This window comes from Electrophorus electricus, chromosome 11, assembly GCF_013358815.1.
Source record: "Electrophorus electricus isolate fEleEle1 chromosome 11, fEleEle1.pri, whole genome shotgun sequence".
Lineage (NCBI taxonomy): Eukaryota > Metazoa > Chordata > Actinopteri > Gymnotiformes > Gymnotidae > Electrophorus > Electrophorus electricus.
Window position 1 is genome coordinate 8464301 of NC_049545.1, and position 27859 is coordinate 8492159.

A 27859-nucleotide genomic window follows, 5' to 3' on the forward strand; every position below is an offset into this window, starting at 1 on the left:
ATTGAGTGGCTGAGCCCTTTTCATCTTGAGTGCAGGTCAGGAGGTTAAGGGTCAGAGTAACTGATTTGGCCTTAACACACCTTTCTGTATGAGCTTGCTGATCAGATTGTCATACAGCCTGCATGCCCTTAGAATGTTCCAACACAACATTTATGGCATTTAGCTGACACTTTTACCAAAAGGGACTTACAATTATGACTGAATACAACTTGAGCAATTGAGGGTTAAGGGTCTTGCCCAGGGACCTAACAGTGGCAACTTGGCAGTCGGGGGACTTGAACCAGCAACCTTCCAATTACAAGTACCTTAACCACTGAGCTACTACTGCCCCACAAGATCCTCCTTGTGAATTTGGAACCTGAATAAAGATCATTATTCACTGTCTGGTTCTTGTTTGTAGATTTCTAATTTGAAGCTATTCAAATCAGTTTAACTGCTCTATTCTTTGGCCCCATGACCTGAATATTTGATGTTGTACATCACATTACCATAATTAGAGGAGTGAATCTTCAGGGGGCTCAGGAATGGGAAAGAATGAGCAGGAGCCAAGTTTATGGAAGCCTTTTGTTCTTTATCAGAATTTATCTGATTAATAGTCCAGTGCTTGGACATGACCGCCATGCGATGGACTACAAAAAAGGGCATGGACACTCTGAATTAACCCTTCAGCTGCCCATGTATTACACTGTGGGGAAACCCACGAGTCCAGAGAAACTCATCACACATTCACACTGAGTATGTTTTGGCTCTTATGCTGGATCTTAAATGTCATATGCCAAGGATTTTATAGGCTGGGAGTTCAAACTTACCCATGTGCAGATGTACTAATTCCAGTGTATACCGCACAGTCCTAAGACAAACTTTATCGGCGTCATAGCATGTTCAGTACATGTTCTAGAAATATCTGTCCACCCTGGCATAGTGGCACTTCTGTCTACTGCTTCTGTGATGTCAAGTGAAGATGAAGGAGAGGACACCACCGACTGCCAGGCAACGACAACAACAGCCAAACAGTGCAGATGGAAATGAACAAACTAGAAATAAAAGACAATAGGGCTGCCTGCCTCCCTCATCAACAGTCGGAGACGCGAGCAGATTTATATGAGGAAATGACTCCCTCACTAGATTAGCAGGACAGCTCTGGGTCAGTTTGCTTCAGGAGAAGCTTAATTTCATATTTTTATTAAGCCTTTGACAGATGCTATTGTTTTTTCCCATTTCCCATCTTTAGAAGCTGTGCGTTGGGGAGCTTTTGTCATTTCTGTACCTCACTCAGGTGTCCAGTACAGGAGCTGTAAAGTGCTGGAAAACACCTATGTGAAAGGGCACTGGTCACTTTAAGACACTTGAAATATGTAGGCTTTTGACTGCTTGGCGATGACTGCTTCTATCAGGCTGTGTCTGGTTTCACACTGTGGAACCCCTGGGATTTAAGAAGCCTGGTGAGATCATTCATCCATCATCTCTCTGGAGACCAAAATACATACACTCAGAAATATACACACACATACTCTAGATGTTATTGGGTCAATTTTATTGGAAGTATGGTAATTGGAGCCCAGTTTTGTAAGCATACATGATGTTGAAATGCGAGTAGATTTGGAGACAATGAGTACATTTTGTTTTATACTCCTTCACACACAAACATACACACGCACATTAATGTACAGGCAACCACATGTTTATAGTAGCAAGAAAGTGAAAACCAGTTTGAAATTTTTATCAAGGTTGAGAGTAATAAAATATGAAAGTACAATGAAACAGGAATGAAGAAGGAAGTGAACATGGCCAGACAATCCACTCCTCAGACAGTCTAGTCCTCAGTCCTGCTCTGCACACAGCACAGTCCCCATGACTGACTGTTAGACTCACAAAGTGAATGGGAATGATTAAGGACTCTTATGTTCACGCCTCTGTTTCTGTCTCCATTCATGCCAATACACGGATGTCTCCACAGAAAGGCCTCCCCATTTTATTTGGTCTCCTCCACCCCCACTTCCACTTCATGAACTGTTTAGTATGTTCTGCAGGTGGCAAGCGCATGGAATGTGTGGCTGGAGGTGACGGTGCAGCAGACTGAGCTCTCTGGAGGTCATGGGCTTCTTCAGGATATTAAAACACCTGGGGGGCTGAGTGAGAGAGAAAGGGTTGGCCCACCACATGCTAACACAGAGGTCAGCACTGCACCACTAAAGATGATAGAACAGCAAAAGCAGAGGGTCCCTGATATAACAAGGCATTGAGTGAGAAGCACTTTACTCTTGAGGACATAAGACATTTGGTGTTGGCCTCGGTTTGTGTGATTGATCCTGTGAGATTAGTATTGTAACAAAGACAGTCCAGACCACAAGGATGTAGGCTTACATGGGCATAGCAAAGAAATGAAGTCAGCAGGGACTCCAAAATGTAAGGGGTCATTTTTAATGGGGTCCTTAGGGCGATGATTTACAGCAGTTTCTGGAGCTGCCTATCTTTAGTGGCCTGGGCTTTTATGGGTCTGGCTCAGCCAAGCGGTGTTGTGGCGGGGCAGCTGACAGAGCCTGACCTGCTGCCCATACAGCGGCCCCTTCTCAACATAAACATGCCGGGCATGCCTGCCTGCACTAAACACACACACACACACACACACACACACACACACACACACACACACGCACGTACAAACACACTCTTCTTCTTTCTCAATGTCCTTATGTTTAACACAAGTTTGCATATGCTTTCACCTAGAACCTTCACTGTCCTGTGAATGAGCTCCTGCAGCTCATGTCCTGACCTGCAGCATGAGATCCTTGGACCATAAGCAAAGAGACCCTCTAGCAGCTAGCTGGTGTAGGGTGTTTCCTCTCTGTGAAATACAGAAATAGACTGGACTGAGAGGGAGTGGTACACAGAGACTAATGTCTGACACTAACACACTGATGAGACTAAGATCTGGTCAGCTGCCATATAAAAACACTCATAGAGAACAGAGTCGGCAAGGTGGGAGCAGGTCCAAGGATGCCGCAGAAAAGTTGTCCCTAGACAAGCACACACAAAAATAATGCACAGTTCTCATTGCAAAATTCTCAAGCTTAAAATGTTTGCTCCCTTGAGAGAACAAGTCATGGTCAGGTCTGTTTGCAGCCAGCTTGCCCTGTGCTCTCCTGGGACAGCTGGACGCATTGAAAATCCTTCTGGTGACCTGGCTGACCTGGTGATTTACTATATATAAACATGCCAAATAGAAAAACCTTTATTAACACAAATAATATTTGTGAAGATGCTCCCCAATGCCTTTATAAGCTCAATTCTTATACATCTTGTAGCTATAGAAAAAAGCAACAAGTAAAAAGTACCAAGAAGCCTATATTTGTGAGTACTGATGACTAATTACTACATAACTCCTAAACTTTCTATTGTCCCTGTAAAGCAGTCAAGTGCAGCTAAAAATTGAGTGGCTTGATCTTACAGTCCTTCAACACAACTTGCCCATACTGTACAACAGAAAACAAAGCTCTCAGCTCACAAGCACTCTCTTTTAGATCTCATCATTGTTATCTGATGCAGTACCATGGGTCATAGCATCCAAGAGACACTACAACTATGTTCCCTCTCTGGAAGAGATGCACATTCAGAGATAAGAGATAAAAAAAATTACCAGGTTTAGTTGCGCAGTGTAATGTCAGTTTGTGTATTTGAATTCTAAGATCTTTTTTAGAAAAACATGAATGCAACTTGTGGATTCATTTTTACATTACCTGATTAATATGCTGTTTTATATAGCTGAACTATCAAAAAAACACAATAAATAAAAACTCAGAATACATAAAACCTACGCTCTTGGTTGCCTAATCTAGTCTTCAGTCACTTGTCTATTGATAAATTGATTTACTAGTAATCTGGAGTGCCTTAATATTGCTTTGTGTGGTGGACCCTTTGGTAAGGGGTCTGCACCCTAATGGCATTGTTGCTATTGTTGCTATATAACTAAGAGAGAGAGTGTGTTCTTTCAGCAGGTCCTTCTTTTCTCCTACATATGTTGAACTGTCCCTAGAATATACTATAACATATGCTTTCTGACAGTTCCTTCAGTTTAACCTAAAGCTAAGAGTTCTACATGATAACCTTTTCAAATATGCTCTTTCTCTGTTTGTAGTGACACACACGCATGAACACACATGGACCCACAAAAACTGTTATATAAATTAATAGCCAAGCCAACACCGAACAGGCTTCACATTTCAGTTTGAACACTCTCACACAGATTACAGAAAGACACATGAGTATTTTTTCACAGTAGCTTCAGTTAGTCTAAATCAAGTAGTCTGTGGAATGGTAGCATGTGGGTCTGTGGTGTGGTGTTGAGAGGCAGAGCAGTGTTTGCACTCTGAGCTGCTCTATGACAAAGTGAGCTCTGTTTGCTGTCTTTAGCCCTGTGACAGGAAAAGAGAACTTTGACTGCTTACCTCACAAGCGTTGCTCCTTTTAAGGTCTGCGCCATGCTTTGCTCCCTGCACTCAGCATGGTGCCATGCAGCACAGTTCACAGGCAGGACAGAGTCCAGAGCTGATGAATCGCAGGACATCCACGCATGCTCCCCAGCACAAGGTCTGGGAAGTCAGGAGCAAGAGAGAGGATGCCACTCAGACAGACGGACACACGAACAAGACATCACATGAGGCTGCATTTAAAAGTCTGATAGCTGATGGACTGGAAAAGTGGCCAAAACATAGTCATCACAAGACTTTGAAAACAAAGCGTAAATAGACATGACTAAAAATCCATCGCATGTCAAGTCTGGGGAGATTACAGTGAGATAGTGAAAAACTGAGATGAGAGAGAGGGAGAGACACAGAGAGAAAGGGAGACAGAATGACAGTGGGAGATTGAGTTTAAGTGAATCTGGGCTTACGAGCAGCATGATGGGGTCTGTCAGCTGACAGAATGTAAGCAGACACAAGCAGAGGAGAGGCAGAATGGAGTAGAGCTCTGTCCTGAAGAGAGGGATCAGACAAGGCTGCTCTAGCTTGCAGGTAGTCCTTGTCCCTACACACTGGGACACCCAGCTGGGAAGGGCATCCCACCCCACAATACAGCGACTTTTCTCTTCAGGAGTAGAAATATCAATTATCACATCTAAGAACATTATTTAGGCATATGTAGGATATTGGCAAATGGTCATATGTATATTTTTATTTTAAACAAGCAAACTAGCAAAGAAATATTTCCTACTGTGTATTGTAATATATTATTACTATACATTAGAAATATTACTATACATTATTACTATACATTAGTATTAATTATAACTATACATACTATACTATTAATATACATTAGGAAGACCTCTTTTCATTTTTGTGGATACAGAATTTTACTGATAAATAATGACCTTCTGAATGACCACTGTAGAATGGGCCAAAGCTGGAGGTTTTTATTCCCACTGGTCCATGTCTTAAATTTAACCTAACTAAATTTAAACAACAATACAAAAGCAAGACCAAGAGATGCTGTTTTCCAGAAATGTCCAAAAGCACCAATGTTCTGTTGTCTTAAGGCGGTGGGGGGGGGGGGGGATATCAAGCTCGAGGTGACTCATGTCTACTGTTGTCCTTAGCCATCAGCATACACTCGCACGCCAGTAATTCTATCAGTCCCTCAGGCAAACAGGGACCACTGCATTACTACAAAATGCCACTAGGGTAAATACTGTTATCATTCATGTAGAGAGCAGGTCAGTCAGAGTGTTCACATAAAAAAAAAAAAATCAAAGACAATATTTTTTTCCATGTTAGAGAAAAACGTTTTTCAGCTGAATTACTGACTAATAAACAGATGCCTGGCTTTCATTTTAGTTTAGATTATGCTGAGAAAATATCGGCCAACACTCCCACTATGACTATATTTAACCTAATATTATGATTAAGAATTTACGCAGTTCAACAGACATCCTCAAAATTCTAAATTACACAAAATCTTAAACTATATTGTTCTAATAAAATATGACAAAAAGCTCTGCAGTCAAGACTAACATTAGCCAACACCGTTTACAATACTCGCATCGAGTTTCACTCAACTACGTCATACATTTGATCACATGACACGTACACAGCGGCAAGGATGGAAATATGTTACACGTGAAGATATCAAGTGAAATTTACTGTTAGTTGCATTGCGGTTCTTTTTCAATATGAATACGTTATTAGAGTGGCAGTAGGGATTCTTTTCACTCTCTTTGCAGCAGGCAAGATTTTCTGGCTAAAGTGACGGGGCGGAAGAGCAGCTGTAATTGGTCTCTGGATGAGGGATCATTACCAGCTCTTAGGAGGGTCTGTGGATCAGCGCTCCGCCGATCCAGCACCCTGTGTCTCGAGCACCGTCTCCCCTTACAGCTTATTCGAACGTAGACGCGTGTATAGTTTAAAGACTTCCCACTGTTTTACACTGTGACTTTTCATTGAAATTAGAAGGCTATTTTAGTCTATGCGTCTTGTTGGTTGCAGGATTAAAGTTTTGTGGACCTCAAGATGAGTGATTTGGAGGAAGACTTTGCCAAAATTTTGATGCTGAAAGAGGAGAGGATACGGGACTTGGAGAGACGCTTGACCGAGCGGGAGGACGAGATACACGAACTGAAGAGAAAACTGCACAAATGTCAGTCCGTTTTACCCAGTGCACAAATCATCGGACCCAGAACGCGGCGGGCGCAGGGGATATCTGCCGAGCCCCAAACGCACCAGGACTTGTCAAGGCAAACATTCCGGAAATATGCTAAATCTGACAGGTGAGGAATCATTTAAGCAATACATTCGATTTTAACATATTATTTATTATTGCTTGTGGTTTTAATTTTGCACAGTGTGATCTGGCACATAAAGCTTTGATACCTCTTTTGGCACCTTTAAAGCTTTGATGCTTTGCCTGTTTGTGGATGTGGAACTAAATTGCTGTTGACAGTTTTTCATCCTCTTTGAAAGATGGGATGGGTCATATGAATGAACCAGCGCTCTCATTCGTATGGAAGATGACCGCGCATCTTTCTGTAGCAGAGAAAAGGAGACAGGAAGAAAGAGAGTTTATAATTGATCCGATCCATCACCGCGTTCCCAGCGGGCGGCGAACACAGGAAGCTTCGTACATTATCGGCTTTTAGGGATTAAACGTGCAGCGCCCAAGTGCCTGTCTGAGGATATTTAATACGCCATTAGAAAGTGCTTTGTTTGACCATATGTCTCCCCCCGTTTCTGGTGAGGTTCTCCTGATCATAAGGAGCGTTTCTGCTCGTGTTATTGAACTTTGCATAAATTATCATTTGTTGAAAAATTTAGAAATCTGGGTTATTAAAATGTCAGTGGATGTTATGATAAAGACACTGGGTATGGAATTAATATGAACTGTTAAAAGTTCATATATAGGTCAGTCTCAGACATGGTTAACTGGTTATTTAAAAATCGAAATGACTATTTAATTTCCTCAAATCTCTCCTTTTTTTAAATTAATGGTAATTTGTTGGCTTCTCAGCAAGGTAAAACAAATTGATGTTATGAAACTGATGGTAACTGCAACTTTCAGCCAAATTATTTCCATAAACACTGCAGACCTGTAGGGAAGATGGTCCTACATTAATATCATATCTCTGTCAAACAATCAGATAAGTATAAATAAAGATAGAATTCCATGGAGATGATGTGTTAACACTAAATGCAGAGTTCACTCACAAATAACTGACATAATAGTAGTTTAACGCTCCAAAGTCCTCATGGCGCACCACGCATACCGGTTATTATTATATTCTTGCCTAATATAACACAACATACCACATGAGGGCAGCAGTTCCACAAAATACTGATTCTGGTTAGTCAGCTCAACTAAGCAGGGTTTTATAATGGAGTTTTAAAAAATGTTTTTAGTTTTAAGTGCGTTAAAGTTAATCCCAGAATATTTCAGATTGTGGAAGATAAAATGTATACTTCTTAAATAATGCTGTTCATTATCACTAATGCAAGCTTCCCAGGTGCAGCATGAACTAAAGAAAATGTAAACTAATTTGCTACTACCTGCTCAGGCAAATTATTGAAAGCATTATTATTATTATTATTATTACTTTTTAAAAGTATTCTAGTAATGTGAGATGTTGGTAGCACAAATGGCCTGAGCTCAAATATATTTAGATTGCAGATATGCTCATAATATTGTGTATTTGTGTATAAGTGAAATGATAAAGCTGCCATAACATGCTAAGTATGTTTTATATGAAAGGTTTACTTAGTTGGGTTTGATAGGATTTCTCTCTCACAGTGCCAGTATTACCCAAACATATCATAAACCTGAACACACTGAACCCTCAATTTGATTGATGAGATCCATTGGATTTCATGAGATACACTGAAAAAAACTGCAGCAAGTCTTGATAAGTTTGGCCAAGACCTGTCTAAACTGGAGAGGAAGTTTGAAAGGCAGCCCACAAATAGGAAAACAGGGTAGGGAGATGTTTGAGAAAGACCTACAAGCCTAGTGTGATTTTTTGAAATACCTCACTCCCTGCTAAAAGCTGACTAAAGCCTGTTGTATAGCCAGAGGGAAATTGTCTTTGCTAGATAGCATGACTTCACCAGTTTTACTTGAGTGCTGCCTAGGTGCCGATGGTGTACAGAGGCAGATGTTGGCTTTGGGCTTGCACCCTTGGCTACTTTATAAATTTTATTAAAATTCAGTGGAGGGATGAATCTTGCTAGTCACCTAATGAGAATCCAGACCCTATGATCTCTTTCAGAATCATCCCTTCATATTGAGAGTGAGAGAGGTAGCTTGTGTGTGAGAGAGAGATGTACGCATTTTGTTTCACATTCCTGTTAAGTATGGCCTTTGTTGGTTGCTGTAGTCTTTTGTAAGTGGATTTTTTGAAAGACCATTGACAACATTTCCCTTTAGATTTCTTCAAAGCCCTGTGGTTCTTAAGGCCACCTCTGGGTTGTGCTTGGTCAATTTTTGCCTTTATCTTGCACTATCCTACCAAATACAACTTATCAGAGTTATCAACCTCTCATGAGCCAAGTTAGATGTGATGAACCAGGAAACCACAAAAATATGTAGTGCCCAGGGTCACCAGAACTGGAAAAAACCCCCAAAAAACTCTATGCACCCCTGTTTTATTTTTCCTCAGTTTGGACAGAGCACTCTCAAATCATTTCACTGCGAGTTATAATGTGTATGACTATGTATGTGACAAATAAACCAAACTTGAAACTTGAAACTTGAACTGCCGATGAGAACCTCTGCTATCACCACTGAATATTTCTGTCTGCCAAGTTACAAGCAGTGTGGGAGCTTCTGATGGCTTTTTTTTTTTTTTTTTTTTGCTGTAAGCTTTCTTAAGCATCTTTCAGAAATATAGGCCCTCCAGAATCACTGACCACTTTAATACACTCAGAGGAGAACATTAAGTGCTTAACGGTTCCACATGATCATGTAGATGAGTTAATTGGCTGATCAGTTGCTTAGCAACAGGGAAAAGAAAGACTTTGTCATTATTCATCCCTACTGAGATCCCAGGAAATCTGAGGTACTGTCCCAAAGAATATCTTCCTCATGAAGATGATGATGTTTGTCCACTTGGCAGTGGTGCAGGGGTCAGAGACAAAATGTTGACTGTTGTGGGCCTATGGCACCAGAGAACAGCAGAACTCATCAAGTTACAGCAGATCCCCTTACCATTGATCCACAGAGGAAGAGCCACGCAGGAAGAGTTTATAGCAGTGAAATTTAAAGCCTGTCTCAGGGAGAGGCCCTCTCAAGGGCAGAGAGAGAGAGAGAGAGAGAGAGAGAGAGAGAGAGAGAGAGAGAGAGAGAGAGAGAGAGCGAGAGAGAGAGAGAGAGAGAGAGAGAGAGAGAGAAAATAGGAGTAAAGATGGATTTGCTGAAAAGAGTCCAGATGAAACCAGTCACATTCAGCTATTTTTAGATCTTATTTTTTTAGCGTAATCCGTTCCCCCAATAAGCCTATCAAAGACAGGTATGAAAACAGAGCTTGAGAAATAGTGCTAGGGTCTGGCTCTTCTCATGTGCTATGGGAATCTTTCTTACAGCTTTCAACATGAAGCCACAGATAAGAGTTGTATTTCTTAAACACATACCATCTTTTATTGCTCAGTCTACAGGAAACTTTGTAAGTAAAAGCTAGCCAAACAGTGCAGTTAAATAAAAGCTATCTTGCATTATCACACACGCACACACACACACACACTACATTTATGTGTGTGTGTGTGTACACAATGTCCATATGTACAATAATAGCCACACCTTATACACTATTTCCATTTATTGAATAAGTTATACTTATGTCTGATCAAATAGACCTTTCCTGAAACAATTTCAGTAGGCTGTTCATTTTGCCTCTTGCTGTGATGCAAAAGAAAATATTAAATCGCATGGCCTTCTGCTTTGATTAAACATCCCAGCAGTTCCCAGTCTTAATCTTAGGGACCCCATGCTCGAAACGTTTTTGTGGTGCGTGTCTGTGTTCATGCGCATGTGCATGTTGTTCCTTTTTTTAAATGTCTATATTTCTTAATCGAGCTGATCCACTTAAGAGTAAGGAATTCACAAAAACGAGCAGCGCATAGATTTTACAGGTACTTCAGAGTACTATAGACGTTTAAGGGCATAAAGTAAGAAACTTTACCACAAAAGGGAAATAGCGAGTTGTCTCGTTTGTTTGTACACCAGAGGGCGCCTTTGGGCCTTATCAAGTTACTATGCTACTACTCTTGTAAAGACAGTACTATCATTTCATTACACTAAAATCTCTAAACATGGTTCCCCCACGCCCATGAGGTATTTTTTCGAATGGTCTCCGAAATCTTCTGTTTAATCCACACAAAAAATAATGCGCTTGAACCCCAAATATCTACAGTGAGAGTTAAACCTGTTGATCATATATTAATGCAGGCTTGCCTATCGTTTCCACACGCATTGCGTATTTTATCAGATTTCTCTAAAAAATCTTTACAAATCTGGCACATTCGTCGTATTATTTAATTAGAATTAGCTAATTTAATTTGATTAAAAGTGTGATTATTCAGGCTGCAAAGTACAACAGCATTAAAACCATGTAGGTCCTTGCTAATAGGCTGTATAAAATCGGCCAGTGATGTATTTTAGAATGTGTTGTCAACGATTCCTGTGCGTGTGGGGTCCCCGCGTGCTCTGGCGAACGCTGGACAGAGTGCATTGTCAGAGCGAGGAATCTCAACATTTTCTACAACGGATTCACGCGGACTAAGCTCTTTACTCTCCATCACTCCACTGGATACAGTGCGATCTGCACACTCAACGCTACGCTTCGTTCGCAGTTGAAGAATGTTCGGATAATTTTACTTTTGGGGAAATAAGTGGGTTTTACAATCAGGTCAAGTAAAACATACTGAACTAGGTGTGGGAAAGTTAGAAGTCTTGTTCCTTGGACATAGAGTGTGAGCTATGGGTACTTTGCGGGACCTGCAGTATGCTTTACAGGAGAAGATAGAGGAGCTGAGGCAAAGAGATGCGCTTGTTGACGAATTAGAGCTTGAACTGGACCAAAAAGACGAACTTATTCAAAAGCTACAAAACGAGCTGGATAAGTATCGTTCGGTGATTCGACCAGCCACACAGCAGGTCCACAAACAGACTGAGCTGCAAGAACAGCAACGTACCAAGAGACAGGCTATCTCCGCAGAACCTACAGCTTTCGACTTCCAGGAGCTCAGCCATGTAACGCTACCCTTCTACCCCAAGAGTCCACAGTAGGTTTACCTTAAAGTGCTTTTAAACAAAACAAAACAAAACGACAAAACAGCTGTATCTTTACGGTGTTTATCAAAGTAGTGTTTGTCAAGTAGAGTAAGCCGGCTACAAATGCATCGTAGAAGACAAAGAATCACTTTTATTCAGTTCATCCAAATTTATATTAAATCAACAACATTCTATTAAATCAAAAGTCACAAACATAGTGAACACAAAACATAGTGTTGAAACTGAGCACTATGTCCTGAGCAAACAAATAAACAAATGAAGAGTTTTAGAATAAAACAACGATGTAAAAATGAACCTTTGATATAATTTACTATCAATGTCATGGTATTCCAAACTGAAACAACATTTTAATAGCATGAATAGGCGCTCTCTCAGTAAACCTAGTTTTAGATTTAGAAAATATTTTCAGTGAGTAATCCTTAACGTAGACTCAGTTAATCCAAGCATGGTTTATCGTGTGATGGCTTTCTTTTGTTCATTCAAATACTTGGGTTTAGGGTAACAGTTCAGCTACACGAGGAAGACATTTTTGGTACCAGTTAATTTAGGCTCGTAACCCCCTACAGCTCGCATATTAGAAATCAACAAACAAACAAACAAATAAATCAAAAACAAAAATCCAACAATCTGTTAGCACTATTGAGTAATGTAGCCTGCATTTTCCTAGTTACCAAAGGTCTTGAATAAACCACCATCTGCTTTGTTTAACAGATAATTTGCTTATCAAAACAATGGGTGAAGTATGTACCATGCTGTCCAGTATACTGTGTAGTTCACTCACCTGTTGCCATGCATTCATTCTCAGAATGGCTCTCTCCTTCAATTTGCGTCCAGTGGAAGGGCAACAGTAGGGGGTTTGTCTTTTAGTTATTTGCATGGTGCTGAGCAGTGACCAGTTCTGTTTGCTTTAGCCTGTCATCATTTAACTGACTCTGTGCTGAAGCTTCCTTTATTAAATTCTACTGTATATATAATTCTAATATATATTTTCATTTAAAATTTAGCCAGATGCACTTTTCAAGTCATTGACATTATTAGTCATTACACACATAAATTAAGAATAACTTGTCATAACAGATTACATTGGGCTATAAATACTATAATAGAAATGATAAGTATGTTTCTAGTGCTTCACCTAAAGCATGAGGAAACTGTGCTTGCAAAATTTGTTTTTGCTTTACTTGTCTGTGCTTTGTAGGCATAGTTGAAAAAAGCCTTCATACGCTCTGCTTTTGCCCTGTTTGATTTTTGCAAGGTAAATATATGACCTGTCTGCTTTTCTTCCACAAGAGAGATATAGAAGGGCTTCCTGTCAGGTATTCCTTGCATTAACCAATAAGCTTGCAGTATTTTATTATTGTTATATTTTAGACTGGTGTCTAAATATAATTCTATTTTTAATATGATCAATTTATAATGATAGTCAAATGGAAAGTTGGTGAACTGAGTATCTGAATTCAAGAGTCTGTTTGTATTTTAGAGAATTCAATATGTCAAAGTCCTTTGGGATTATTAGTAATATAAGACTTCTGTTCCTAGTTTCTGAGGTGTGTTTAGATTGGACTTTGGATGAAATACATAGTAATGTGTCACGTGTTAATGAAATGCCCTAAATTCCTTCTTAATGTGACAGTCTAGAAACGCAACTCCCTAGCTGGTCTACTCATGGGATGAGTATCTATTTTGCATTCTGTAGAAGTCAAATCAGAGAGACTGTAGAATAAAAAGTCATTTATATTGATAATTTACTTATAAAAGCAAAGGGTAGCATTTAGCTGCATTTACAACAAGACCATTCCAGCCATGTTTTTTTTCCATTGGCTTTTTTTTCCCTTTAGCCCCAACTAACACATGATTTATTCTACTGTTACAATATTCTAAACAGAGAAGTTATGTTTGAAAATGTGTTTTTTTTTGTTTTTGTTTTTTTTTAAGATACATGCCCTTGTCATAGCTAGGAATGCCAATTTGGCATAGCCTGAAGAACACCATAAGACACGTGCTTCCAACTGTGTATGCATGAATTACAGTTTAGGAGGATAACTGTTAATGTTATACCCTTTTCAGGGTGTAAGTAAGGAATAATGTACAGCTGGATGGTAGTTGTCACCAGTTTTTTTTCACCAGTGACCACCATGCTCACTTCCTGTGTTCAAGGTATGGGTGTGTGATTTGTTCTGAAGAAATAATCTTTCCTTGCACTCTCCCTGACACTGTTCTCCTTCTTTTTCTCTTTCAGTGTTTTTTTTAAATCTCTGTTTCAGCTTCCCTATCTCTAACTCTCATTTTTTCTCCTTTTAAGGGAAGTAGACTGTGTTTGGTTCAATAGACCAGTAGGATATGAAACTCTTCTTACTAGAGCAAAGACATAAAAACCACAATTCAAACAGAGGGAGAAGTGTATAACATGTTAAGGAGGGCAGACTAATGACACAGGGATCATCTGTAGTAAATGAGGCTCATACTGTGCTCCTCCTTTGGGTATAAATCTGCCAGCCTTCCTGACTGACATTTTTGAGTAACTCGTTCCCTAAGCTGTAACACTGTGGCATCAAAACTCTTAAAGTGAAAACTAAAAATTATGCTCATGACCAAACATCACAGATTTCCTTCTGAAAGTGAAATAGCCCCCCAGTAATATAAGTCCTAAACTCCTCAGACGAAAATAGTCAGAATAATCAGGCTGATACTAAAACCTAACTTGAACCACCCTATCTGAGTCTTATATTTGCAAACATTTCAAGTGCTAAATGTATAGGAATTCATTCATACCTATGAGTCCTTTTAAAGGTCAGAGGTGATACATCATAGGACAGTAATATAAGTGTATGAAGGAGTTGCTATACAATGCAATATGGTATTGGTGTATTGGTAGGTTTTGTGTGTATCCTGAAAACTGAATTGTGGAACAATATACTTTTACCTTTTATAGCATAGCCCTACTGCAAAATAATTATTTTTCTTTATATTTTGAGCCAGTGCTGTTATTTATTCCATGTCACTGTCTGTTGTATGCATATACCCACTACCTACTTTATTAAAAGCATTTTTAGAAACACCTTGAAGGTGTACAATTAGAATATAATCATACACAGTTTGTTGCCATACACAGTTTGTGTAAGCCATCCTCCAACATTCTGTCAGTAGTCCACAGCACTATCAGTTGAACATGTATATGGCAGACCACTACTGACACAGCAGTAACATTAACACATGTAAAAGGTACAGCAAAGTTGTGGTGCCAGATGCATAATACCAGCCCAACACAGACTAGTCCAAAAACACAGACTAGTCCAAAAACATGGCAGTTAGGTCAACTGTCTATCCTAATAAATTGTCCTGGTGTCTGTATGTGTGAATGATTATGTGTGTCTGCATGTCTAATAAAGTTGTCCTATTGTGAGTGTGTGCGTGAATGATTGTGTGCCTGTATGACAAATAGTGGATGTTGCTCTGTCTTGGGTGTTGTCTTTTCTCCCCTCCCTGCACCTGATTCAGTCCCAGATGGTTCTGAGGTTTCGAGTTTAGAGTACGCTGTTTGCAATTGGCTGCTGCTTCTCACCAGTGTGTGACTGGATGTAAAAGCTGTGTGTGTTAATTGTAAAGTGACATTGGGTTCCTTGAAACACGCTATATAAATATAACATCGTTCATTCACACACACACTTGGCTTACAAAATGTTAATACAACTATACCTAATAATATGGCCAGTGAGTGTAGATGCAATGTAGGTATTCTAATGAAGTGGATGGTGAGTGTATCATAGGGGTTTTGTGCTCTGTTAGACCACATGTGGAGCATATGGTTAATGTGTTCCGTTAGGCTACATGTGGAACATGTGATGGTCCACATGTGTCAGTGTAGAGTGGAAGTCACATGGAGGATAAAAAGGGCATGGAAAAGGACTGCCTTTCTCCATATAGAAGCAAGGCTGTGTAATGTAAACAGTGGATGGTCAGTGGAGCAGTTTGTGTGTGTTTTAACAGCTAAAATTGGCATTTGACCTATGACCAGGACTTCCTTACATTGCTTTCAGACATCACAAATGAAACCTTGAGAGGTGATGTCACCAAGACAAGCTTGCAGAAAGCTTTCAACATGGCCAACTGATAGCAGAAATGGAATGAAAAAATATAGCCTATTTTGAGCTTTCCTTGGTAGTCAGTCTATATGCGTCATCTGTGCATGTGAACATGGAGAAGATTTGTTAAAAATGTTTACTTTTATATGCATTTTGGTGTGCTGAACAATAAACTGCAACTTCTATTGCTTTGAAACTTGTAATTATGCATCACAAATGCTGTTAATATCAATTATAGTGTAAGTACAAGGGAAAAGAAGATTCCAAAATCTCATATATTTATTAGACAGGGCTCCAAAGCATTAACCTATATTGGTATTAGACTGATACAGCAAAAATGCTGGATTGGATATTGGAGAACAAAAAAAACATGATTGTGTAAGAAATCTGATTGTGTAAGAACCTAGCCTGAAATACCACAGGATATGTGAAGTGCAATATAATGTAAAGTGAAAGTAGGTGATGTGACTACACATGAAAATGGATATGTTTATGTAAAAAGAGATCTGATTATATTTTTGTTGGCATTGATGTTATATTTGGCAGTTATAGGTGTGAATTACATGATTACATGCTTAAATAGTCTAAGAAAAAATATCTGATTAGTATCAATATCAGCAAGGCGTCTGTTGGAAAATAAAAAATGTTGTGAATATTAGCTTAAAGAGAATGCCTTATTACTCTGAAAGAAAGATATGTGATGTGGTGATTTTTTTTAAACTAGTAGATGTTTGTTACAGATAGGTAAAGATACAAGAGCAACACTGAGGTCATGGGTTTGATTCCTAGGGAATACACATACTCCAGTACTTGTAAATATGTAAGTGGCTCTGGATAAGATACTTGGCTGAATGCCTTAGTTTGCAATACCTCATTGAAAAATTTCCCTTGCAGGTCCAAGGACTTGATCAAAGAGGCCATCTTGGATAATGACTTCATGAAGAACCTGGAACTGTCTCAGATCCAGGAGATTGTGGACTGCATGTATCCAGTGGAGTATGGCAAGGACAGCTGCATCATCAAAGAGGGTGATGTGGGCTCCCTCGTCTACGTCATGGAAGGTGAGCGACAAGGTCCCAAATCTTGGTTGAAGATTTTTCAAGTGTGTTCTGTTGTGTACTAAAGATATAGATAAGTTCATTTGTAGGTGAAGGTGTGTATTCGTGTTCTTATACTCATGTACAGAGTGATGCAGGCTCTGTGAATGTGGCATTAGATTCAGCATTGAAGGTGCTACTCGCATGCACCCACACTTGTGCTTAGAGAGTTTGAGGACCAAGCTTATCGATCTTTATCACTTAGTTTGTGATGATAATGTGGCTGTTTAATGGAGCCAATCAAAGAGTGTGAATATCCTGCAGACTTGAGAAACAGGGAAAAGAGATGAATGGTTTTCTCATTGATCAGTAAGGTTCTGTCTTGTATTTTCCACACTCACTTTTATCTCACAAGAAAGGTAATCTTAACACTTGTACTAACATACTCTGATTTTGTTTGGAAGAGGACTTTATAATTACTCCAGTCTGATACAGGCTATTCTTAAAAAAAAACTTCTCAGAGAAGGTTATTAAAAAACAGAAAACAATCTGTAGTAGCTCAGTGGTTAAGGTACTTGTCATTGGAAGGTTGCTGGTTCAAGTCCCATCACTGCCAAGTTGCCCCTGAGCAAGACCCTTAACCCTCAATTGCTCAAGTTGTACTCAGTCATAATTGTAAGTCACTTTGGATAAAAGTGTCAGCCGAATAAAATAAATGTTTTTGGGTGGAGAGGATTCTTTGCTCCCTTCTTCTGTGGTATAGTGGGAAAGCAAACACACCCAGATGGATTTAAGATATTTTCTTGTTTGGGCTACATAATTTTTTGTTGTCTGTTTGACACAAATTGTACACGTCCCTAAGTAAATGAGATAGATAGATATACAGATAGAGACAAAGATAGAGAGAAAGAGTGAGAAAATTCATGGCATTGTGCTATTTGGTTGAAGTCAGTTTATTTAAACATTTGGATGTAAAATTTAAAGTATGTCATTGTATTAAATTTAAATTATGCTAGAGCAGAGAACAATGGGATACATTGCAAAGTGTCCTAACCAGGTCTGAGAGAAAAATGGTTAAGTAAGTTTACAAGAGCTTGAGAAGGAGAGGGAGGGAAAGGAAGAGGGAATGGAAAGGGAAAGAAGAAGGAATCTGGTGATAATCACGGCACAAAAAACAAAACAAAACAGTTCAGTCCTCTGGTCTGAATTATTAAGCGGTCTGCAAGCAATAGAAGAGAAAAGCCACCATGCGATGTTTCAGTGCCCAGAGACTGCAAAGTTCTCTTAGACCTTAGGCTGTTTGCTTGTGCATGTTTGTGATAATGAACTGCACACTAACAGTCTTTCATTTGCAATGAAATATGTTGCTTGAAAGGCCCCCTGCTGAAAGATCTGCCATCATCATGGTAGAAAATGTCTCAATCAAGGTTTTATGCATCGATTTATGTATTGAACAGCACCTTTGCATACTAGTCTGTCATGGACAAGCCAGATTAGAATGTGAAGTAGCTCACCTGGTTATCTCTTCTGAAATCTCGATTCTCAGTTATTTAGATGCAGCATGTACATCGTTGTACACCACAAAGGGAAGGTTATTATGAGAGTTAAAGGTGACATATTTGAGCCCTGATAATTAATATGGCCTTACTGCCAAGATGGGAAATGCTAAAGGCTATTTTGATGGCTTCAGATAATGCCACATTATGAGACACTGGGTTCCAAATTGACAACAGGGTTTCACTGGATCCTGTTAGCCATTAGCACGCCACATCTTTCCAGTTATTGTGACGGAGAGGGAGACGGAGGCAGGCTCCAGACCGGCAGATGAGACAGTGTTTATTCGCTCGTAGCTGCTTGTGTGATGAACTGCAGCCTGTGCATCACATGCTAGGCATTTCCTCTAAAGGCCTGATTGTTCTTTTTGTAGAAATCAGCAAGGTTACACATCATGGAGAGCTGCTTGTGCTACCCTTGGGAAGCTAAGGCATTGTGCAGCCAAAGAGAGTATTCTATCAGTCAATGTCTTCCTTTAGTTGTCTTTCATCATAGCTTATAATGTGATTCATTAAGACCACTGTGTCTGTAGTATAACCACTATATTTTGATGGTTTTTAAAGCCTGTGTTTATTACTAGAATATGCTTCTAATTGCAGTCTCTCTCACATGCCTTCACCCCTTCTCTTTTAGTCAATAATGAGTGGATTTGCCTTTACCAATTTCTCCTTAATGGGAGCTAGAGTAATGCTTTGGGTGTCAAACAGTTCTTTTAATCACCATGGCAGGACAAACATAACTGATTATTGACAACACACATGATTTCACAGGAAACTAATATTCAGCTTGTCTTTTCTTCTTGGTTAGTTGTTCAGCTGAATAATAAGTACTTTGTTCAGATAAAGTGCATGCAACATGTAATGCAAAATTGGACTTGGGAATTATTCATTTTAGTGCAAAAAAATTGTGAATGGAAAATATTGTGTTTATGAAGCTCACAAAAATGGTGTTAGTGAGCTTAGGTTCCTGGACAAGGATTACACTCAGAAGGAAAAGCAGTTCTGTTATTGCTAGATAAAAACCCACCAAACATAGGCTCTGTGACTCTGAGGCATTAACTATTTATTTCAGCATAGTGCACAATACTGTATTATTCCTGCAGCCACTTTATCCATTCTGCTTTCAAAAATGATTTCTCATACTTTCTAGTTGCCCTTTCAACCTCATTTAGAAGTCATAAGCAGAACTACAGTAAAATCAGTGCATGATGGGGAACATGACATGTTCTCCAGAGAAAGATGTGTTCCTCTTTGACTCCAAGAGTCATCATTTCCTGTGCATGGCCAAAATGAGAGGGCAGAGGTCATGTTGCTTATGCAATACAGTTTCCTGTTGTAGTAGGGACAGATTGCTGTGGGACAGGATGTCACAAAGCTGAGAAGAATACAGTATTTCATGCATATCTGCATTATTTGGGGGGAAAATAAAGAGTATTTCACTCAGAAAATGATCCGACTTGCATTCATAACAGCTGGAATACATCCTGTATATAAAATAAATGGATGTAGTTTTCATGAATGCTGTTTATGGTCAAACAAGTTTGGCCTTTTTGTATATAGGTTTATATGTTATACCTGTAAACCTTTGCTTAGACGGTCAGAAGGTACCTGAATTCATATCTCAATATACTAATTCCCTTAATAGGCCTAATACATGGGTGTCCAAGTCAGCTTTGAAACTGTAACCACTTTGTTTAAAAGTTTAAAAGAGTATAACAAGATGAATTATACATTTATTTTATATATTCAAATAGAAATTTTGAAAATCTATGGCTGTTCGTGCACTCTGATGTATGGTTATTTTCCTTCCTTTTTATTGGTCTGTGTTATAACTAAGTTTTAATAGTCACATATACTGGTACACTGGTAACACACACACACATACACACACACACACACACACACACACACACACACACACACACACACACACACTGTTCACAGGTACAATAGGTTTGAAGGTTATCCACTTAGTGTAACATATAGTTTTTTGTTTTTTTGTTTTTTGCTGTGTAACTGTGCTGTGTCTACTGTTGATGCATTTATTTATAATAATGATAATGTCGTAATCTTGTTATGTCTTGTAGTGTTATGAATAAACACACAGTTTCTGGGTGACCATGGCAGCTTTTATAATGACACAACTATCAGATGTACTTGCTAATGGAATTGCTTTCTGGGACAATACAGGATGAGCTGTGCATGTATATGCATATGCATGTGTGTGTGCATGCGTGTATGTGGTGTATGTGTGATTGTGCATGTGAGTGTGTATTGTCTAGGTATCTAGTAAAGAGTTTTACTGATTTTTCTCAAACAGGCATTTGAATGCATTTTGAATAAAAGGCAATGTTGGAAATGGTCAACCTCCTAATGTTCTGTTCTTTTTTATTTGCTTGTTCCTTGTATTTTCATCTTTGCATCCTCTGTCATGCTTTCTTTGTTGCACTGTCAATCTCTTCTCCCCTTTTCATCCATAATTAGAATATGAGCAAAAGTTCCTCCTCTCACATTTAGCAATATGTCTCATAATGATGTCAGTACATCGACATATGATTCCTGTTAGATAAAAGAAAACAGTGCTCATTGTGTCAGGAAAGACAATTGCACATAGACTCACTAATATTTGTGTTAAACGGGCATCAGCAATAGACACCTACTTTATCTCTTCAGATCCTGATGTCACCTCAGAACAAAAGTGTCAGATATTCTAACAAACTGTAGCCTCATGCATAGTGTAGTTTTGTCTCTGAAAAACACCAAACATATCTATTATGATTTGATCATTATGTGTATTCTTCTTTGACATGCACTAAAATCACATGTTATGTAGGCCTGGCTAAATCCTGTGGGAACCATTAATAAGCCTGGCAGTTTATTATTGTTGCAGATGGGAAGGTGGAGGTGACTAAGGAAGGCTTGAAACTGTGCACCATGGGACCTGGGAAAGTGTTTGGAGAGCTTGCCATCCTTTATAACTGCACCCGGACAGCTACAGTGAAGAGTGAGTGCTCCTGCGCGCACACACGCATGCAGACACACACACATACACACACATACACACACACACACATGAAACCAGTAACAAAATTTTTATTAGGCTCTTGGCTCTCTGCCTGTTATTATATTATGAGGTGAATGTATGTTTGTATTTCAATAACATTGTTTGTTTGGTGAGATTAAAATGACAGTCAAAGGAATGAAAAACAATGTTCTTCATTCCCATGGAAAATAACTATGTCCAAAACCTTGACAGAGTCTTTGGATTACCACATTAGACCAATATTTAGACCAAAATGAAAGGTAAGATGGCAAGTCCACTAATATATATTGCCTAATTTAGCCTTACTTCGTTAAAATCACAGAAAGTCTATTCAGTAGTGAGTATTGCTTATACAGCCTGTTAGCAATTAAGGGTTAGTAGTTAAGGGGACTACTAGGAAAGCAGTCTTACTCTAGTGCAGGAGTCTGTGGACCCTGATGGATCTGAGTAAAAGACATGCTCTGTTAAACTGCTAATGAATGGATTGTTGATTGATTAATGTGGTGTGAACTGGGCAGTCATAGCACTTAAAATCTTCTGTTGGTCACTCTGTGAAGATGCCTCCATGCAGTGACATTTTGGTTTGTGTGTCTCTGGATAGATATGAATCTATGAGGTCCTAGGAAGGCATCATGTAAGGTCTGTGCGCACATGTCCTGGTCTGGTGTGTGGGTGTGTGTGTATGTGTATGCACCTGTTTACACTGTAGAAGTTTGAAAGAGAAGAATGATATTTGAAAATAACACCACCTGACTGCAGTTATTTAAGGTTAATGCACAGCTGTGCCAGATATGCGCTCCACTATACTGTTGTTAACCTGTCTCACATGGCTTTTACTGGAGGAATTATATGCAAACAGTTGTCTCTTGGGACATGTATCTGTCTTCCAGTATGTGTCTGTGTGGCAGAGGCCTGAAGCTAGGTAACTGCATCTGAGTTTATTTTTGCCTTATTAGTAATACAGAGCTTTAGAGCACTGTAGAAATCCCTGTTGCACAGTGGGATTGAGAACAGAACAGGGTTTATCCCTCAGCAAAGAGAAGAAGACAAGAGAGGGGAAAGGTGGACACAAGAAAAATGCAAGAATGGAAGACAAGTGGAGAATGAGAGCAAGGTAGAGGAATGGAAAAGATCAAGATAGCCTTTCGAATGACATCACCAACATGGTTGTATTTTCCTTATAATGGGCTACATACGGAGAGGTGGCCTGTTAAGTAAAGCACTGTTCGTGCCCCACTGCTCAGCTCTAACTAATGGGCTATCACAGGCAGCCCAACCACCAATCCATCCAGCTATTTATTGAGAGAACATGACCTGCAATCCGCTTCCCACAGAGAGTGAAAGAGAGGATCATTATTACTCTAAATGTGCTCTTCTGCATTGATCCATTAAGCGAGTTTAAAATCTGTTTTTTATTCTTACCATAATTGAGCTTAAGCTTTACAGGCCAATCCCTTTAAACTGAGCAGCATCTTATGCAGTCCTTTTTTCTCCCTCAGTGTATGTGTATGAGATTGAGCTATTCCTGACTAACCCTCTGTCACATTGGCCTTCTGGTCTCTATCTGGGGCTTATTCAGCCCCCTGTCTGTTCCGGTCCTGCTCTGTTTTCTCCTCTCTTCCTCTCTTTCTGCTTCTCCTCCTTTTACTTACACTTGGCATTCTGCCTCCATTTACTTTCATTCTTTTTTCATTCTGCGCCCCTTTCCCCTCCACCACCATCATCATGTCTTCCCTCTTCCAGCCACCTTGTCTCTCTGTCAGCTCTGTTTATGCCTCCTCTCTCCTCTCTTCCTCCCTGGCTTGCCCCCTTTCTCGCATCACTCCCCAGCTGTGGCCCCCTGCTCGCTTTCGCTGCTGCTCTGAGTTTAGTGCTCGGCCACTTCCTGTGCCCCTCCACGTGCCTCTGTGTGCCTCCCCTGGCACTCTGCTCAGTGGCAGGGGCAGGAAGCAGTGTGGGCCAGGGCCCAGGCAGAGTGACGGGTGCACCTTTGTGTCCTAGCATCTAACCACAGAGGTGAATGGGAACCATGAGATCTGGCGCGCCGCCAGTGCATACCAATTGGCACATTTAAACAGCCTATCCTACTCATTCCCCTCGTCTAGCCTGAAACAGCCTTCGAGCACTGCTGTGTGTCAGAGCAGCTGCCAAAGCTCTTGGGCCAATTCCATTGTGGGGTAATGAAATGAGAGCAAGCTGTCTAGGTGCTCAGATTCACAAATACTCATCTGATCAACTGGCTGTAGAAATCGTGCTAGCTGTTGGCAGTTCTGGGCACCCCAAAGTCAGGCTCGGGGTTATCAGAGAGATAAGATAACACTTTATTGATTCTGATGGAAGTTGCAGCATCACAGTACTGTGCAAATTGCACAAGAAAAGACAATAAATAGTGCAGGGTTGTAGAAGTGAGTTGCAGAAATACAAAAGTGTAGTAGAGATGAACTATAAACATTAATATTAGAAGATTTAGCAGGATCGATATACTTCGATATACAAGAGTCGCATTGGAAGGTGTTCCAAGGACTGCAAACATCAGTACTGCACTAATCAAATATTGCACTAAGAAACATATTTGTAAAAGTGGTAAAACATGATAACACAAGAGAGAAATGTGTATATACATCAATGACTATGTACATTATATAAACAAAAGCTGCAAAGTGATTATGGTACTAATGGAGTAAAAATAAAGTGAACTTAGTAGCAGGTCAGATAAAAGTAACAGTGAAAATGAGTGCATCATAATCATAATTGTGACTTGGTTTCGTAAAGTCCATCAGCGTTTTCTTCATCTTGCTGATGTTGAGCTGCAGTTGGTTCAGTTCACACAAGGCGATGAAGTCAGACACCAGCATCCTGTATTCAGCCTCCTGTCCATTCCTGGCTGTATCATCAGAGAATTTCTGCAGATAGCATATGCCAGAGTTGTATCTGAAGTCAGAGGTGTAAATGTTGAAAAGGAACAGTGCTAATACAGTCCCCTGAGGAGCCCCAGTACTGCACGTGGCTGTGTCTGAAACACAGCCCTGCAGCTGCACAAACTGGGGTCAACCAGTCAGGTACTACATTGTCCATGAGATGATGGATTCATCCACCTGCATCTGCCATAGTTTTTCCCCTAGTAGGACAGGCTGTAGTCTGTTCAATGCACTGGAGAAGTCAAAGAAAATGATCCTTACAGAGCTGTCTGTTTTATCCAGAGGGGGGAGTACACTCTGTCCAGTAGGTAGGTAACCACATCATCCACTCCAACGCCATCCTGAAATGCAAACTGCAGGGGCTCCAGGTCATCTCTGACCAGTGATCTCAGGTGCTTCAACATCAGTCTTTCCAGAGTCTTCATCGGGTGGGGGGTCAGGGCAACTGGACAATAGTCCTTCAATGCCACTGGGTACTTCTTCCTGGACACAGGAACCACACAAGAAGTTTTCCACCTTACTGGAAAACCTCTTGGCTGCAGCATTCGTGTCAGGTGAGGTGCTATTGCTTGGTGTGGTAGAGTACTGTGGATCTGTGACTGGTCTGTCACCAGCTCATCATAGAACACTGTGAGTCTCTGACTCCTAAAGAACAGATCATCAGAGAATACTGTGGGTCTATGACTCTTGAAGACCAGCTCATTAGAGAGTGTTGTGGGTCTGTAACACCTGAAGAACAGTTCATCAGAGAACGTCCTTTAATGGAAGCAGGAAACTGAGCAAGTAATTGGAAAAATATATGATAAAACCTATTCCTTGTATGCTTGGGAATTCCCAAGTGTAGGATTTATCTTCACTGAAGGAAGTGCAGCCTTCACACATCCAATCATTAAATAAATGGTTGTGGTCACACACACACACACACACACACACACACACACACACACACACACACACACACACACACACACACACACACACACACACACACACACACCGTTTTTTGAGTTTTCTTGCAGTCTACTGTTTTGTATACAAGAGTACACAGCATAAGTAAGCTTACATGACAAGCCTGCCAGTTAGCTAAAGGAGGAGACGGAGAGCCATGGGGATGCCCTGTACGTGGATAGGAAGCTGATCTCACAGCCAAGCTACTGCAGATGCGCTGGCCAGACATTGTGGCTCTACTTTTGCAGGTATGCCTACAACAGGTCAGTGAAAATTATGACAAAAGGTTGTTAAAGCCAATTTTGTCATTTTCCACTTGGAGACATCGGTCTCACAATTATGCTAATATTATAAAGAAGTGTTTATTGCTAATAATTACATCCTTCACTAGACCCAGTAAATACATTTGGGTGTTTAAATAAATCTGTTTGTCACTAGCCTTGTCATTACATGCACTGAATCCACCTGCCCACCTAGAATATAGTACTAAAAGCCCTAATTGAGCAGTAGAATGGTTAAGCTTGGCTTTTTGGCTCTTTTTGAATTCTCTCTGTTTCCCTCTCTTGTAGTTTTTAAAAAATATATGTATAATTTTTTTTTCTTTTTTTTTTTCGTAAAGCACATCTGAATTGGGTGCCTCCACAACCTTTTATGGAAGCATGCTGGCACATTTCCACCAGATTTCTCAAGGGACTTTGAGTGGCATCTCTAAAAATTATGATTCATTATGATTGAACATCTGATTCAATGTTGCCAAATGAATTAAATGAATGAAACAAATCAGTGAAAGCAATGGCCAAGCCTGTTTACTGTTCATGTTTGAATTGTTCAAACTTAGTACAGCCTCTGACTCTGTTGATTCTTTGGGTTTTGAAGTGTGGACACTCTGATCACAGTGTGTAGAGTGTGAAGGGAGAGTGGCCAGCTCTGCCTGTAAGATGTGAAAAACTGCATATCATGTGCAACTATACTATTTGTTTACCTTGACTTATACAGGGCAAATTTAAAAAGGTGAAAGTCTCAGTGGATATTTGTAAAATGTGGATTGAACTCCACCCCTGATGTTCTTAACAGTTGTGTCTCATACTGATAAATCAGGCCTTACTCTAGCCTAGGGCTGTAAGCTCTAAACCAGGAGAGCCAAGTGTGTGAGTGTGCGTGTGCGTGTGATTGTGCGTGTGAGTGTGCGTGTGTGTGTGCGCGTGCGTGTGCGTGTGTGTGTGCTTGTTTGTGTACACGTATGTGTGTTTGTTTGTGTGGGTGTGTGTTTGGGGGAAATGCTTGACTACAGTGTGTGTCTATTTACCCATGCTGATATAATTCGCTTGTATGGTTCCATCAGTATGCTTTTGTATGAGTGGACTAGGGTAGCAATGTAGACTTGCTCACAGTGCACTTACTCAAACATGAGCAAGAGAAGAGAAATCAAGAGCATTTAGCTGGGGATGGCTAGGGAGATAGCTGAAGGAAGACCATGAAGGAGAGAAGCTGGAGCCAGAGGAGGGAGAGCTGAGGATGGGAGCTCATCAGTCCAATGCAGGTGCCTATTACTGAGACAGAAAACAAAAGTAATTATTCTCAGATCTGCTTCTATGGTAACATGCTTGTGTGTGCGTGCGCACATGTGTGGGCGTGTGTGTGTGTCTGTGTGTGTCTGCTTTCTTAGGAAGTCATTCTGAAGGGATCTTTTTGTTCCTTGGAAGACGGAACTGTTTCACTGCGGTCAAAGTCACTCAGACCCTTTTAATCTTTGTGCCTGCATGTTTATGTGCATGTGCATGCACACACACACACACACACACACACACACACACACACACACACACACACACACACACACACACACAAAGAAATGCATGTGTGGATGTGTTTTGTGTATTGTGTTTGTGTGTATGCTTTTGTCTGTCTGTTTGCATTTGGTTCATATGTATATATGTTTACTTTTTTATATCCGATGTTTGATTATAGTTTGATGCTGTGCTAAGCCTACTGACACTAGCACAGAAAATTATTTTAGGGTGAAGAAATAAGCAGTAACAAATCTCCATAAAGACTTATCTGGATGAACTCATGCATATTCATAAATGGAAACACAACTGTCAGAAACACATGCATAAGGCTGGTAGGTTTTCATGCATATATCTGAAGAAAAGGGGGCTGGAAGCTGTGGTTCTTTATCGTGTGTGTGTGTGTGTGTGTGTGTGTGTGTGTGTGTGTGTGCATGTGTGTGTGTGTGTGTGCATGAGTGTGCAGTTTTGTTTAGGGTATTTGCAGGTAGATGTGTATGTATCTGCCTATGTTTACAACATTTTTGGCCTTTCACCGTGTCTGCTAATATTGGGAAATGATGCATTCAGGGCCATTTTGAAGATGTGGAAATGAATAGGGGTTTGCCTAACTACTCAGTCAGAATAATGGCTGTGTTTCTGATATCTGATATCTCTTGACAAGACAGATCCACTGCATGCCCCCTGATTACTTAGCCAGTGAAATTTAGACTGTATTT

At 40.1% G+C, this 27859-nt stretch overlaps 1 protein-coding gene and 1 long non-coding RNA gene across 4 annotated transcripts in view; one reads left to right on the forward strand and one right to left on the reverse strand.

The window, feature by feature from the left end:
* Positions 1-1517: 1517 nt before the first annotated feature.
* On the reverse strand, positions 1518-12625 carry LOC113581759. 2 transcript variants are annotated; one of them, XR_004776672.1, is made up of 5 exons: positions 12554-12606; positions 6867-7019; positions 4892-5085; positions 4446-4589; positions 1518-2129 (listed from the first exon to the last, which is right to left on the reverse strand). It is a non-coding gene; the product is annotated as an uncharacterized LOC113581759 (long non-coding RNA). The 2 variants fall into 2 exon arrangements; XR_003411103.2 differs by lacking the exon at positions 6867-7019 and having other exon boundaries at positions 12554-12625.
* prkg1a (protein kinase cGMP-dependent 1a) overlaps positions 6203-27859 on the forward strand; it is a 53480-nt gene continuing 31823 nt past the window's right edge. Inside the window, exons 1-3 of one of the 2 annotated variants that reach the window (XM_027017040.2) lie at positions 6203-6763; positions 16749-16915; positions 21335-21448. In XM_027017040.2, the coding sequence (XP_026872841.1) occupies positions 6507-6763; positions 16749-16915; positions 21335-21448 (538 nt within the window). In that variant the 5' untranslated portion in view covers positions 6203-6506. Of the gene's footprint in view, positions 6764-11174; positions 11763-16748; positions 16916-21334; positions 21449-27859 lie in introns of those variants that run through there. The other variant, XM_027016966.2, reaches the window with a different exon arrangement.